Raw genomic sequence first — 17866 nt, forward strand, 5'->3', positions numbered from 1 at the left:
AGTGAAAATGCAGGCATAGCGTAGAAATTTAATATTAGCAATAAAAAAATAATTTTAAGGAAGCAGCTTTGGAGGGTCTATTTTAGATCCTTGAAGTTATAAATTGTTATATTTGTCGTCACTTATTATTATACAGGGTTGTTCAGAAAACTGCTGAATACTTCTCTCAACTTTAAACAGCAATAACTTGGTTATTTTAAATGAAACACCCAGTATATTTTTACTTAGAGAGTTAGAAAATTTAAAACTCTTTCAAACTGTGTATAGGTTCTCTATACCTATCTCTAACGGTATTGGAGATATTTGTGCCGATTCGTTTTTTATCGATTTTTTTTGTATGTATCCACGTGTCTTTATCGAGGTCTTTACTGAATTGGTTTGGGTTATTCTTGATGACGTCTCTTTAAATATATTGAGAAAAATAAGGATGCAATTAGATGGTGCATCTGCACATTTTTCATATTCAGTGAGAAATTATATAAATCGATAATTAAGTAATAAGTGAGTAGGTAAGAATGGTCCATGTCAGTGGCTACCACAGGTGTCCAAACCTCTCGTAATGGACTTCTTTGTTTCGGGCTGTATAAAAATATATCTTGTACACAGTGTTCCACCTACTACTTGTGATGATATGAAGGAAAGGATTAGGTATGCATTTGCCACAATCACCCCAAATATTCTAAGGAATGTGAGTAAAATTTTCTTTTATAAATATTTTTCATGTTCATAAATAATTCAGTTACTTACTACAAACATATTTATACAGAATTAATAACTTTTTATAATTATTCGGCTTATAAAATAATATTTTTTATTAGAAAACTTTTTTGAATATTTTCATGATAATGATAAAAGGAACTTTTACTTTTAGAAAAAACAAAGAAAAATTTTAATTCATGTTCGAATTGATAACCATTCTCCTGAATACAGCATCTTATTTTATCTTCAAATGATATTCTCACGCAAATGCTCTAATCCTTCCCTCCAATATCATCGCAAGTAATAGGTGGAACATTGTATACAAGATTTTTTATATAGTTCGCAACAAAGAAGTCAATTACGGTGAGGTCTGGACACCTGCGTGGCCACTGACATGCACCATTCCTACCTATCCATTTATTACTAAATTTTCGATATAAATAATTTCTCACTGAATATGAAAAATTTGCAGATGCGCCATCTAATTGCATCCTCATTTTTCTCAATATATTTAAAGAGACGTCATCAAGAATAACCCAAACCAATTCAGTAAAGACCTCGATAAAGACACGTGGATACATCTTACAAAAAAAATCGATAAAAAACGAAACGGCACAAATATCTCCAATACCGTTAGAGATAGGTATAGGGAACCTATACACAGTTTGAAAGAGTTTTAAATTTCCCAACTCCCAAAGTAAAAATATACTGGGTGTTCATTTAAAATAACCAAGTTATTGCTGTTTAAAGTTGAGAGAAGTATTCAGCAGTTTTTTGAACACCCTGTATAATACTAAGTGACGACAAATATAACAATTTATAACTTCAAGGATCTAAAATAGACCCTCCAAAGCTGCTTCCTTAAAATTATTTTTTTATTGCTAATATTAAATTTCTACGCTATGCCTGCATTTTCACTTAAATGGAAATATCTCACAAACTGTAAGTCCTAGGTATGCAGAACCTTTAATAAAGTTCACCTATTTTTTACGGTGCTTTCAAAAATGCAGTAAAATACAGGGAGTTCCATTTAAAAAAACATAACTTTGATATCTTACGCTTTTCCTGGACACCCTGTATATCTCAAAATATTTTTAAAATGTAGCCGTAATCAACCTACACATACCCACCTAAACAGATTTCTGTAACATTTGCCGTTTGGTCCCTAGCGACCGAGGCGTTACTGGTGGCCCACCCTGTATATATATATACGTATTTTTCATATCAAACTAAAATACACTGTACCGCCACTAAACACTGAAATATATAACTTTATAAGGTTATACACTTATACTACTCAAAAACACCTCACAACTAAAAAAAATGTAACAGAATGAAGCGGTGATGATATATTCGGCCATTCCCGTTTCGCCGAATTAAAGTGGCAGTTTGTTTTTTTTTACCGTTTCACATCCCCTCATATCATACCAGGTGTGAAGCCAAATGGCAGTAGTGGCTTCTCAGAGACGGCTATATGGGTTTTTAACAAACTGTTCACGATTTAACTTTGTTGCTGTTTTGTTTACTTTCGATTAAATTAATATATCAAGTACCGGTTGGCTGCTGAAGAGGCAAAATAAGAAAAGAGACTTATCGTCACGACGTTTTTTTGTTTAGCATTTTATAATTTTTTAGTATTACCTGTTTGTTTTAACTTTCGTAAATGCGTCCCTATCTACTTTACGTAGTTACAGCAGTACAGTTCACCTGAACTAGGTCAATGTCAAAGATCATTGACACTGAGATTGAGAAATTAAATACATACACTGCTTTAAAAAATAGTAACATATTATAATTAATATACCTAATTTGTAAAAACTTGAAACGGTTTAAAAAGTCTATTTCTAGAGAATTATTTTTTGTTAAACGTTTTTTAAAACGGCAAAAAAATAATTACAAAAAAATAGTTTTATTTACTTTTAACAACGTATCTATGTATCATATTAATGTTCAATAAATCGTGGAAAAAGAATATTTTTTAAAAACAATAGAATGTTTTTTAATGTTCGGCGTTTCGTCAATATTGACATCTAAAAAATATGATGACTTTAAAATAACACGTCATTGTCTAGTTGTTTTAAAAAGGTCAACTGGCAACGCTGATAATGCACTGATAGAATTTATCGCGCTAATTCCGAATGTACCGGTTTTCAAATTCGTATTCTGCGGAACACGTATTATCTCAAATAAAAAACATTACAACCTATTTTATGTATTTTATCATAAAAATGCAAAATCAACATGATCAACAAAATGCGATAATGAAAAAGAAACAAATGAATAAATTAGAAACACGCATTTACAGTTATTATAAATACTTGAAATAATGCAGATTGATTTATTTTCTTCATATAGACATTTAGAAATGTTCTATTCATATTGACCTCACTGATCCCCATCCACCAATCAAATTAAATGTTAAAATGTTTTCAATATCGATCACGGGCACACTATACCTAAGTTTTTAGAAACAAGACATTTGTAATATAAGTTTAAAAAATTCTAAATATTTTGAAAGTATCCCGTCCTAAAAATATCTAAATATTATTTACATCCACCAGATACGAATCGACATAATTTATATTGAATAGATATTCATTTTACTCACCCCAGTTAAATTATCGAGTTCACCTAACCATTCATTCAGTAATTGCTCCGGATCTTCTGGATCCGAATCGGCGTCACCCACGTCGGCGTTTTCACAAAATTTAATCATCTGTAACAAAAAGGGTCAGCTTGTTTAAACGTGCTTAGAGCGACATTTCGGGGAAAATTAACACCAAGTTAAGAAACTGTTAGCAGCAATAAGGGTACGTACGGGTGAACAAGAAAAGGAAGGAAAAAGGAAATATGTTTTTTTTCAGTTTATTCTATTTATACTCGTTATCTTATCAAAATTTGGCACGATACTTTTTGGGAATTTGCACTTGAAAATCATTTTCGAGTGATTAAGTTTTTTAAAATTACAATAAGCTTTCCACTCAATTGAATAAACCGACAGTAATTTTAAAACTACTCATTTCACAAAAAGAACTGTGTGATATTTATGTTAAAAATACTATTATAAATACATTTTCAGTGATAACACGAACGCTAAAATAATGTTTATTGATACCCTAACCTTCAGTTAAATAACTATTGAACTATCCCGCTAATCAATGCTATTAACTATAATTTTGATGTTATTTTATGGTTTTTCAGCATTAGAATAACTTTCATTTGAAGCTTCTACAGGCTGAATCAATTTATATAGCGTATTACCCAGTGCTCCCTCTGCCATCATATTTTTTAAAAAAAAATTTTTAATCTAGATTTTGAGATATTGTTGTTGAAAGTTGTTCATTTTGACATAGGTTTATATGGCGAAGATGGACGGTGCGGCTCTTTTTTGCCCATAACTGAGAAAAAAAATGTAGAAATTGAGAAACAAAACTTTTCCATAGATAGTACACAGCATTATCTTATTTTTGATGTAAAACTAATGTAAGTTTTGAACATAGTACAGCTGTATTAATTAGAAACAGAAACCAATAATTGCATTTCTGTCTGACTTGAGGATTAATGTGGCAACGTGGCAATCAGCCGACAGCAAGGAGGGAATACATTTGAAAGACTTGATAAAAACGAAATTGATTTCAAACATATACATTTTTCCTAAATCCCATGTACATTGTTATCAACAATAAATTATCCACAACAGATGATTTTTTGTAATGTTTTTAAAAAACAAGTTTAATTAATTAAGACTATGAAGTAGTGATATATTTATTGGAATAAAACATACAGTTGATAAATCCTTTTAATATATTTAATTGTTTATAAAAACATCGTAATCATTACCCAGCAATATTTAGGGTTACATAAAGTCTTCGTTACTTCATTAATATAATTAGTAATTCTTGAGATAAAAGCATTTGTACGGAATAACAAAGGAACATAAATATTTCTCAGCAAACTTTATATCTAAAAAATTAGTTATAGTTGCAAAACTTTTGTAACATTACTAAAATAGAGCTGAAAAACACGAACAGTGAGTAATAATGTAATTTCTATCACAGAACCTTCAAAATTGCATCCAACATTTTCTTTGACTTGGACGAGAGATGGGCGCGAGTGTCATTTCATTTCTTTAGAACTAAATTAACATAATTCTCGTTGTTTTACCAGTTCACATGATTTACGGATTTTAAATAAAGGATACAAATCTTCGCGAGGATAATACGATATATTTGCTATATATATAATAATTATATTTTACATAGTTCACACACATTACATTTTTAAACGCGTACGCATCTTTACCCGAATTTGACGCGCAATATCTCCGATGTCCGAGGTCTGTAGGTGCGCAGTGTGTACAACTCCACTCGATTATTAGCGCTGTAGCCACATCTACATAGTGTTTATGCCTTCATTAAATATAATTTAAAACTGCTTAAATATGATATTTTTATGTTGTTAATTTTCAATATGTATGCTATGTGCGTATTGAGTAGCGGGTTTTAGTCCCATAAGAAAAGCATAGGACCCCCCTGCGATCCTCACTTCCCTCGGACCCTGATGTACCTCCTTAAATATAAGCAAATTACCCCTTACTGTAGTTAAGTCGGCGCCCTACTTTGCATCATATTTGCTGACTGGGAACGAACGTTGAAGGGAATCAGCTGATTTTCCCACTCTTCTTGAATCTTGCAATTGGTTTCAAAAACAAAGTGCAGTGGATCCTCATTTTATTAACAAAGTCCTATGGACGGATGAGTGAGTATTTTTTTTAGCCGTACTGCCGTTTGAAATATGTAGATACTATACTACTCTTTAAAAGCAGTTAAGTCACACATTAAGGTATACGTAGGTACTAAAAACTGAATAATTAATTGAACATAATACTAAAAACCCATATTCCATTATAAAACATAGTGAAAACGTTAACATTATTAAAAACACAAAAACTACAAAAATAAAAAAAACTAACCTAATATTCGAAAACAATTATTATCATTATACATTTGTTTTTATTAACAAATAAATAAAATCTTATTCATTCATGTATCTAGGTAAAAAGCTCTGTTTATTCATTGTCGTTCACAACGGATTAAAAATCCATTAAAATCTAGGTTAATGACCGAATATTACGGTAGATCAAGATTTACTCTGGATAAATTTTTGTAAGTGACGGTCAAGAGCGGTCCGCAAAAAGGGTTTATATAATGATTTGAAATTTTTTATTTTTTTCAGCGTAAATATGCATTTTACATTTTTTTAATGGCGTATACGTATTCTACTCATTTCCCTCAATCTTCCCTCAAAATTGGTGACATTATGACTGAATCACTACACTTAAAATCACAGTTATTTTATTAAATTTTCCCTGGTTTTATAACATTTAAGGTACAGTTTACGTAACATATGCAATTAACGTTTTTCGTGTTATATTATGTTTTTAATGTTCGGTTGAAAATTCGTATATGTAAGTTAAAACGTTATATTTTCGACTTTTAACGTTATATCAACAAAACTAAGTTATTTTAACGATTCTCATTGGATTGAAACCCAAGAAAAACATTAGCCAATATTTTTTTGGAACAATACCCCTTAGCTATTTCTAAATGTCTACGTCAATGATTGGACTTTGGTGATGACATTACATTTAAAATTGTATTTATATGAAAATATTCCTATATTATGCAGTGAATTGAGTAATTTTACAAATACTGCCAACTTATTTATTTGACTATTCATGCTGTTACAAATTCGCTTCTCACTACAGGGATCTCGGGAACGATAAGAGATACGAAATAGCTTAAATGGGGGCAAAGTTTCGTTTCCGATATCACTGTAGTGAGAAACGAATTTGTAACAGCCTATATGTATAGTAACAAGCTTACTTTAAACCTAAAAAAGTAATAACACGAAAATGGCTTGTCTTTTGGATATAATGAAACAGATCTTTGTAACAGAATTAGGAATCAAATGCACTCATCAAAGAAATTCAAATGGTTAAAAAAATGGTTTCAAATGGTTCGGTTTTCTAATCTCTGACACTGGTTGATATAAATGTAAACAAAAGCAGAGAATTTTTATTCAACCCAAGTTTCTTTACCTTTTGAGATTTGTTTAAATGTTATCAACACCCTATATCTTTATTAAGTCGTTTATGATAGACCCATACAAACTTTTCCTCTTAAAATTATGCAAGGAACTATTTCCTCAAGTCCTGTTTCAGAAGATACTCGTACTTGCGACGCGCCTTACGTCCTATGCTTGGAACTGGTTTGACATTGAGTGAAATGTATCATTTGAAACGGAGCTATGTGAACGCGCGTGTGAACGAGCATGAAATTTACGGCGTAGCCATAGGATCATAAAACGCACAGCGTAGGCGTCGGGACGTCCGTACGCCTCATCTGAAACGAGTCTAAGAATTTTTACATATAATGGACATAATATTTATTTTGTGTTTGATGTTCACATTGCTATGTACCATCACAAACATGAACTATAATCAAAACATTAGTCAATAGGCTAGAGCCATATCGGACACGAAGCATTTAGACACTGAACTGAATCGTCTTACTGAAGTTTTCCATTTAGTTTCCAAAAGTTAAAATGCCTACATTACGTTTATAATATAACAGAGCGCATTGACAAGAAAAATGCAATCGGTAAAACACTCATCCCTACAAGAAAAATGCAACAGGAGTTAAAGCAGTAACCATTAATTATTGTATTTACTGTTTGTACCATTCTCTATAAATTAAGTTCAAGGAATATATTACCACAGAAAACTCGAGTTATTAACGCCCAATATATTTTTAGTTGGTTTAACAAACTCTGGCTGTTAATGTTAAATAACTTTAACGTATTTTTATTATAGTAAACATAACCGATAACCATTAATTTATATCTTTACTATCTACAATTTACAAAAAATTTATATTAACGAACGTATTAGCCCAAAAAATCGGAGATATTAACGCGTAATATATGTATAATTATTGATTTAACAAACTTTAGCTGTTAATGTTAAATAGATTCGTAAAGCTGATGTTAACGTTTTTATATGCTGTTCTTAATAATTATGTTAAAATATTCCTCATAGTTCACATAAACCATTTGATATCTCTTCTCTAAAGGTTCCCCAGGGGTCGTAACAAAAAGATACAGCGCTAGAAACAACCAGCAATCACATCTTTACTGTTACAATTTTCTATAAATTAATTTCAAGGAACATATTACCACAGGAAACACAAGTTATTAACACCCAATACATATTTACTTGATTTAGCAAACTCTGGTTGTTAATGTTAACTTCTTAAAGTTAATTTTAATGTCTTTATCTATTCGAGAAACTTTTCTTAGTATACTTGTTAAAATTTACCTTACGGTTCACGTTAAACCATCGAGTAAATGCATCCGGTGGAGATCAGCGATCCCATGAGTTGTCCGAGGCCATAACAGACAAATACTTTGATAAAAGTAATCCAGTATCATTAATTAACACCTATTCACTATTTACAGTTTCAAATAATTAATTTTAACAAAAATATACAAAAAATAAGAGTTATTAATATCTAATATACTTTTAGTTGATTCAGCAAATCCTGGTTGTTAAGGTTAAGTAACTTCTTAAAGGCCGCGTTTTAACGTTTTCCTATCCTTGATCGGTTTGACTTTCAGATCAGCCCTCGGGTACAACGTCATGAATGCAAGAGGAAATATAAGTAAGACAAAGCGCAACCAGATCGAGAAATGCAACACACGCATACAATAAATTTTGAAGTCACCGAAGTATCTGTAACAAAAGAGTTTTACAATGTGGTGAGAAGGGAAATACTGGATATCAAACAACATTTCCAGAAAATGAAGGCTTTCGAAAGAGCAGAGCCTAGTTACCTCTGCCAAAAAAATTCAACGTCATGAGGAAAGAATGCGCGATATACCATTGCGCACACTTGAGAGCATATGCAGCGGCACCGACGATACTGGAGGCGAATGAAGAGTACACTCACCATCCTACTACACAAGTACACAAGCTTAGAAGTCCACGCAGAGCAAAGCCTCTGAAGTGAAATAATAATCTTGAAGTGCTTCAACAATTACATCGCAAACTTCTGGAACGATTCCGGATATTAATTATTTTGATTCTGGAAAAGATATCGTAAACTTGTAGATGAATTTCCAGTAGTTAAATATCTCAATGTTATAGAAAATATCTCTTTAACAGTAATCACGCCTCTCATGCGAGAAATATAATATTTAACTCACCATCGCGATCTTTGCCATTGGTTTTTCTTCTTTCTCTAAATTACATGGATAAAAAAAAACATCGCAGCAGTACCACAAACCGACATTATGGCTGTCCCGCACTAACTGGCAACTCGTAGTTACTTCGCAGATTTGTTTCGCACCTCTGATTAGTTAATACTTGAGACAGTCTCACGAGGCGAAGTCAATACGCGGCTTAAGACCGAAGACGAGGTCTCAAACGGCCTCGGTCACAGCGAAGCTATTGCAGAAACACCACTAAAGATGTCCATAATGAAGATCGGCAAAATGTTTAGAAGTATTAGATGCGACCAGTCACAAGGTCAATATGGAACATCTTAGAGGGTCATCATTATCTGATGATAGGTTCCGTCTGTAGCCGCTTTAGAACCAAAGAACCGAAATTAATAACATGGTGGGTATAGAGAGTCTGATAGTTGGTTTGCTCCCACAGAGCCTAGCCCGAGAGGTAAGGAAGTGCATTGTTAAGTCGGTAACTGGCGCCGACCACGGTATAATAACCTGACAAGCTATGCTACTTTAAATACAGATATCTTGTAAACCAATCAATAAATATCATTGCATAGCTAAAAGACAGTTTTATTAAAAATATTTTTAGTACATCGCCATCGCCACAAAATGTTCCAGCTTTACTGAAACTCCATGAAATATTTAAGTACACCTATATCTTTAAAACATAGTATTAGATTTAACTTTCCTTAGGGTCTCGAAATCCTCGGGTAGAATAGTTAAAGTTTTAAAAAGAGGAGTTTCAGAGGCGAAATAACACCTGCTACCCTCTTTTCATTGCAACGAATTCTGTCCAACTTAATAATTATTAGATAACGTTGTACTAACGTTTAGGACGTGAATTATTAACGTCATATAGCATGAAACGGGGCAGTTATTAATCTAAAACAAGGATATAGAATTAGTAATATTAGTATATATTTCAATAAGAAGAATTTTGTCATACATTACCGAAATATGTGTTTGAAATGTTGAATTTTACTTTATTACAATTTTGTAATAATATATTCACTTTCTACTTTGTCAAAAAATATATACCTACCTAATAAATTACGTTAAATAAATTGGATTGAAATCTCAAAATTTCATAGATTATCTACTAAAATTTCTTATAAGATATACAGTACTATCCAAAAAGTTTGCATCATATGGGGAAAAACTGTATAAATTTAATAAATTTCGTCTATTGTCAGTTGTCTCTGCATGTGTTCATATTTTCTGCATTATTTTTTATAACGGCCGTATTAGTTTCTGATTCGACTTGTTTTCAGGAATTATAATGTTTTTCTCGTAGAAGCGTACTAAAAAAACGTGACTTTAGGATGTTTTGGTTCGAATTATGGTAGGAGAGAAAGTAGCAAAATTGTCAGGAATCGCTTTTTCAACATAATGANCATTAAGATTGTGCGATACGTGTTACTTGAAATTTTTTTTGCAAGATCCAAAAATTAGAAACTTCAAACTTCAAATTGCTTTTTTTACTCCAATACGACCATTTTTATCAAAGATACAGCCATTTGAAAAATCGCCGAAAATTTAGATTTTCTTTTTGATCCCTTAATTTTTTCCACTAGTGTACTTAATACGTATAATAAAGGAACTGATCGTAGTTTATAAATTAAGGGTATTATTACTACTGTAAATATTTTATGGAAAATTATATCAAAGTATTTAATATGAATTTTATCTGAAATCAATAATTTGAGACACGTGGGCAAATGGCTAACTAATATAAATATGTACTATACAAAAAAAAACAGGACTTTATTAACGAAGAAAAGAAATATTTTCTATGTAGGTAGTGTGCATTTATCGTATAACGCTAGTTACACTAGGAAAGAATTAAAATTTATTTCCATGTTTCAAATTTGGAAATACAGTCGCATTATAAAGTTAAAATACAATCCAATCTTTTTCTAAATGCAGCGTAGGTCGAATGTATCATTTCTTCATTTACTTGGGCAACAGTTTCAATTATCTTGCTTTTCAAGAAATCAACATTATGTTGCACTGGTTCTCTGTACACTCTTTCTTTCAAGAAGCCCCAAAGGAAATAATCAAGCGGCGACAAGTCAGGGGACCTTGCTGGCCAACAAATATCTTCCTATCCACTTCTCTCGAAATTTTCTGTTATGCCAATTGCGGACTAGAATTGTTGAGTGAGCGGGACATCTGTCTTGTTGGAAATACGCTTTTTGTCTATATTCCAAATGTTCTTCTTCTAATTCTGGCCAGAAAAACGTGTCTAGCATCTCCAGGTACGTATGTTGATTTAAATTTTGAAGGTTGCTTTCGCTGTACAGTAAGAATAAAACGCTCTCTTAACGGTAATAATAAAGTATTTTATTGAAAACTACTTAAGTTGTATTGAAAAAGACCTGTTGACGGTTTGAGGGCTTGCTGGAGAGTCCCTTGTGTGTGGAGTCGGTCGTAGGTATATGAGTATGCATCTGGTCGCCGGCGCGAGTAGTCCGTCGTAGACCCTTCCTGGAAGGTTGGTACGTCCGGCGGCGTCCTGCTGGCGCTCTTGACGTAATGCTTAAAAATGGGTCACTTGTAACATGTGTACCCACAATTTGCTTCAAAAAAGTAGTATGGCCCAATTATTCGGTTAAAAGTAATCGCGCACCAAACATTTACTTTTTTGAACCTTTGACTTCTTGAAGTAACTGTAAAGGAAGGATTTTCTTGCGACCAAAAACGACAATTTTGCGACGATACCACTCCATTGGTAGAGAAAGTGGTTTCATCGGTTAAAATTATATTTTTGTGAAAATATCTACCACAATCCTTTCTCCTATCTCTAAACAGAACTCCAAACAATGTGCATCATCACCAACTTCTAGAGTGTGAATTACTTTTGGTTTGAAAGTCTTAAACTTATTTTCTATCAAAATCCTCTGAATATGTGTCTTGCTAACAACGATTTGTTTAGATATCTTCCTTATTGACAGTCTCGGGTTTTCTTCTACCGAATTGAAAACTAGTATTGTGGCTGCATCATCGTCATCGAGTCTATTTTTTGACCTTTTTACGTTTTTTACATCACCAGTTAAATCAAATTTTCGAATTAGTTTTCTCAGATTTTGGCGGGTAACTTTAACATCTTGATATTTTTCATGAAACAATTCAATTGCTTGGCTATAAGAAATGTTACCGATACCGTAACATTTAACAAGATAAATGCAATGCTGTAAAGTAAGCATTATTTGAATAAAATTAAATATCAACACCTAATGTCACAACTAATGTCAAACAATTATTGATAACAATTGCCTTCTACAAATTATTGGTATTTTGATTATTTCCTTTGGGGCTTCTTTAAGGAGAGAGTGTACAGAGAACCAGTGCAACACAATGTTGATTTCTTTAAAAGGAGGATAATTGAAGCTATTGCCCAAGTAAATGAAGAAATGATACATTCGACCTACGCTGCATTTAGAAAAAGATTGGAGAGGTGTTGAACATGGCGGATATCTAGAATAGTTTTGTAATGGCGCGTACATACATAAATAAATGTTGGATTTATGTTTTTGAGATTTTTGATCCCCCTGTATAAAAAATAAATTATTAATATGCAAACATGTGTATATGTTTTTCAATAAAGCAATATTTTTTAAATAGAATGGCTTCTCCGAAAGTATCAAAAAATAAGTAGAGTCCTAGAATATCCCAGAATGTCGAATATTAACTAGAAGGTCATGCTTTCATATTTAAACATAAAATTTAATTCCAAGCAACTTTTCCCCATTACTTTTTCACGTAGCGTTAAGAACACCCTTTACATTAAATTGAACAAATGACTATCTTGCCAAGGACTTCTGGACAAGCAAAAAATTTTTATGAAGAATGATTTGTTTTTGTCAATTGAAATTTTATATCCATTTCAGGTATAGACAACCCGAACTGAGGACACCCTGTACATATATCCAAAAAATATGTGTTAGTGACACGTACGTTTGTATGAAATTACAAAAAGATCAGTGAGAAATTTAGTTAAATTTAGTGTTGGGGGCTGTTGCCGCCTAGTAGAATTGACAAGCCGCGGTGGCTTATTTCACTTACAAAAAAANTACTGACATTTTGCAACTAATAAGTACCAACAAATAAAGAAAGTTAAGCATCGTTCTGTGTATTTTCCCGTTTGTGAATTCAATTTTTGTAATTTGAACAATATTATTCAAAACCAAAATGTATTGTACCACTTGTAACATGTAACACTTCTCCATGTGACAGAACTAAAGCAGGTATTAACCATTATAATAAAGGTATAAAAGTCACATGTGACAAATATCTCGTACCATAATATATTTTTTTTATTTCTAAGAATTTTAAATAAAAACAAAAATGTGGAACAATACTAAAATTTTACTCCAACAAAATTAATACATATTCATTTTACAATATAATTCTGATAGTTTTTTGCATAATATGGGCAAAAAATATAAAAACTTTTTTATAAGATATTTTTTACCCTTAGACACTAGCTACGAACCTTTATAGAAATAGGTACATTTAAAAATAATAACATTTAATATATTCCAATCAAGCCAGGAAATATACTCATAAACAACTTCCTATATACGTATATATATTATAAGTGACTACTATAAGTGGGAACATAGTAACTTATACAACGGCCAGATATTATAATCGTAAATGTAGTTGGAGTTATAAATTGAATGAAACTTTGACAGAACATGCGTAGGATAACCTCCTCTTGATAATCAATCATTTTTTATTTGACCGACATAAAAGCTCGACCAAAACCCAATAACTAAAGGTTCCTTCGCATTACTCGTGCTCCTCAACACAATCCGATTAATTTTTCACAGACGTTTAGCACCTGCAATTTTACACAAGTTCCAAACGGCTTTTTCCAGATAAATACAAAAAATTTTTATTTTTTTTTTAGCAACCACAACAGCTGATTTAGGGAAATAGGTACTACAATAATGAAGCTCGTAATAAACCATTGTCAAATAATAATGAACTCACTCTGTCAGTATCAAAAAGTTTTGAGAAATTAGTTATATAGCTCTTATAGGCAACAATAATAAACTATCATTTTTCATATTACTATATTTTCCAAATATTTTCTCGGAATTCTTTATATCTTATATAATCTATTTGCTACAGACATACAAGGTGCCCCACGGTGACGAGACATTAGACATATTTCAGAGCCTCTGATATACATGCCTGCACATGTACGTCTGTACGAACGAAACAGATATCTGTATATCTTTTTCGTGTAAGAAGTTTGACTGCCATTACTTCAGCATGAGATAGAGTAATCATAAATGAACAGAAAAAGTTGTATATTATAGTAGTGTAAGATTGACAGTTTTTAAAATTCAACGAGTATTAATATTGGGGAGTTTCATCACAACGTGACAACAGGACCTAACGCTACACGGGTGATGCTTACCACTATTATTATGAAACATTTAGTAAAATTCAAGAAAATTGTTTTCCAATTTTTAAATAAATAAAATAAAATGTATTAAATCCAATTTTCGCGCACTCGATGGAAAACACCTCAAAAAAGGAAATAGTGGTACGCAAAACACACTCAGACACGGTCCAACTCCAGATGTCAACTGAATTGCGTATTGCTGGACAGTTTATTACCTCGTGTTATCCGCCGCGCCGTTGTCACATTGCTCGATATGAATTTTATCGAATTTTAAATTTATTACAACGCTAATTATGTTTTAGAATTAAGCATAAAGAAGTTAAAAAAGTGATAAACATTGTATTTTATGGTATAATATGCACGCAGTTATGTCAATATTCCTTAATTAATCGAACTTTTGTCCATCAAGTTGCAGATTTTGATATTTTTTTCTCGGAAATGGTTGAGTTTAGGACCCATGTCATATAAGGTTTTTTGTTTATTTTAACGTATTCGATCGTCAGTTAAAAAGGAAGACAAACTTCTAACATCCTGTATACTTAAGACTAAACAGATGTGGATAAAAAAAAATTAAAATCCGAATGCCACCATTTTAGTCTTTATATTAATTTATTAGATAAAAAGTGTTTGTTGGGGGCTGTTGCCGCCTAGTAGAATTGACAAGCCGCGGTGGCTTATTTCACTTACAAAAAAACTCGTGTTTGCTTGATTTTGTTTATTCAGTGATTATAGGTTATACTGCACATGTGTGCTTTGTTACACAGTTACAAACAGTACTGAGCTCGCGCTCTCACTGGTCCTTGCCCTGTAGCACAATAGAGTGCGTTCACATTTTACATTAGATCGGACATGCCGCCCGCCTTGAAAGACTGGGCTTTCAATAAACAACATTACAAAATGGAAACATAACTTTAACATACTTAATCTAATCAAAATCTCCCTTTGGTTTGTTCAACACGCACCTTTCATGTGTTTATAGGTAAGACACTAACCTTTGCCACTGCGCGTTTAAAAACTCCACCTTTTGTTTTCACACTCACAACGCGAACTATGCCGTCGGCTCCCGGATGAACTTCGACGATCCTGCCAAGCTTCCAGAGTAGTGGTGGCAAGTTGTCTTCCTTCAGCATCACCAGCGAACCAATTTTAGGAAGATTTGAGGAATTCGTTGTCCATTTGCCTCGTTGTTGGAGCGAAACCAAATATTCTGTTGACCAACGCTTCCAAAAATGCTGTACGATATGCTGTAGCTGTTCGTATAATTTTAATCGATCACCTGTTTTTTCAAACACGTTTAGCTGAGGTAAAGCCGTGAGAGCATCGCCGATCAAGAAGTGACCAGGTGTGAGAGCCATCAAGTCGTTTGGATCGGTAGATATGGCGGTCAAGGGACGTGAGTTTAGGACGGCTTCAATTTGACACAAAACGGTGTACAGACTTTCAAAAGTCAAATGTGCATTACCTACTACTCTAGTTAAATGATATTTCGCGGATTTAACGGCCGCTTCCCAAATACCTCCAAAATGAGGTGAGCGGGGAGGAATCATATGCCACTCGATTTTTTGAGAATTTAAATACTCTTGGACGGTTTGAGATTGTACCGATTCACTGATGAATTTGAAAACTCTTTTTAACTCGCCACTAGCTCCTATGAAATTAGTAGCATTATCACAGTGAATATTTTTACATAAGCCCCTTCTGGAGACAAACCTTTTTAATGCATTCAGAAAACCATCTGTACTTAAGTCACCCACTAGTTCAATGTGCACCGCCTTTGTAACTAAACAAACAAATATACAGATATATGCTTTGACTAGTTTTCTATTACGCAATTTGCCATCCCTTATTAGCATGGGACCCGCGAAGTCTACACCCACTGTAGAAAATGGACGGTCAGGTAACAATCTGGATTGGGGAAGATCTCCCATCATTGGTGTGGAAAAAGAGGGTTTAGCTTTGAAACAAGTAATGCACTTCCGTAAAACGCCCTTTGTGGTATTTTTACCATTTATAGGCCAAAACCGTTGTCTGAGAGATGATAACACTGCCTGTGGACCCGCATGCAAAAGTCGCTTGTGTTCGGCCTCTATGATCATCTTAGTGAACACGTGGTTTGAGGACAATAACACTGGGTGTTTTTTATCATAACTGATAGTAGCCTTACTTATACGCCCACCAACTCTTATTAGGCCGTCGTGATCAATGAAGGGATTTAAACTTAATAAGTTACTAGATCGTTTGACATGTTTACCGCCCCTCAAGCGATTAATTTCGTCATTAAATGTCGCAGATTGACATACTCTGAGCAACACGATTAAAGATTTTTCCAACTCGGCGTTAGTTAAATCACGGCAAAGTCTTTCTTGGTTACCTGCTTTATAGTTAAACGCAAAACGAAGCATATATGCAACTATTCTTTGTATTTTATTAAACGCAGAAAATCTATCGAAAATGGTTTGATCAAAACTTAACGTGAAAGATAGATGCACTTTCTTTTTCTTTTCCAGAATATTATCACTATTTACGTTAGAAGGCTCAGGCCAACACTGAATATCCTTTGCAAGGAATTCCGGACCGGACCACCATAAATCAGAATTTTGTAGAAACTGAGGGCTTGCGCCGCGCGAAATGATATCCGCAGGATTTTGTTCTGACATTATGTGACGCCACTGGCTGGCTTGCGTAAGGTCTTGTATCTCCTTTACTCGGTTTGCTACGAACGTCTTCAATGTGTTAGGCTCCGCTGAGATCCATGCCAGTACAATTGTGGAATCTGTCCACAAACATTTCTCGTCAATTTTTAAACCTAACGCGATCTGCACCTTATCGACAAGACGAGCCAGCAATAGTGCGCCACAAAGCTCTAGTCTCGGTAGAGTTACTGTTTTTATGGGTGCAATTTTTGATTTTGCGCATAATAGCTTACAGTTGTGATGACCGTCGGAATTCGATGTGCGAACATACACGCATGCCCCGTACGCTACTTCAGACGCGTCACTAAAACCGTGCAATTGAATGCTTACATAATTTGATATAGTTACCTGTCGTGGAACTTCGATTGTATTCAAATGTGTTAATTGTTCGATAAATTTGGTCCACGTCGTATATAGGTCGACCGGAATCGATTCATCCCATTCTACTTGTGCTTGCCAAAGTCTTTGCAATATGAGTTTAGCCCTGACTGTTGTCGGACCAATGAGACCTAACGGATCGAAGATCTTTGCAATGGTTGATAAGATATGACGCTTTGTCACCGCATTGGATGTGTCTAAATTTACATTGTAATTGAAACTATCCTTGTCTGAGTCCCAGCTTAGTCCTAAAGTTTTAACGTTTTTGTTATCCGAAATATCAAATAAAGGTATGTCGGCTGAATCCGAATTTTTAATAAAAGCTTTACTGTTCGAACGCCATTTCCTCAAAGGGAAACCTACTTTGTTTAAAATACTTGTT

General features: G+C 33.3%; 1 protein-coding gene across 1 annotated transcript in view; it reads right to left on the reverse strand.

Annotated features, from left to right (window-relative positions):
- Positions 1-17866, reverse strand: part of LOC108903675 (amyloid beta A4 precursor protein-binding family B member 1-interacting protein) — a 540243-nt gene that overhangs the window by 361736 nt on the left and 160641 nt on the right. Inside the window, exon 2 of the mRNA XM_018705925.2 lies at positions 3308-3415. Coding sequence (XP_018561441.1) covers positions 3308-3415 — 108 coding nt within the window. The remainder of the gene's footprint in view (positions 1-3307; positions 3416-17866) is intronic.

This window comes from Anoplophora glabripennis, unplaced genomic scaffold (genome assembly GCF_000390285.2).
Source record: "Anoplophora glabripennis isolate ALB-LARVAE unplaced genomic scaffold, Agla_2.0 scaffold89, whole genome shotgun sequence".
Taxonomy (NCBI): domain Eukaryota; kingdom Metazoa; phylum Arthropoda; class Insecta; order Coleoptera; family Cerambycidae; genus Anoplophora; species Anoplophora glabripennis.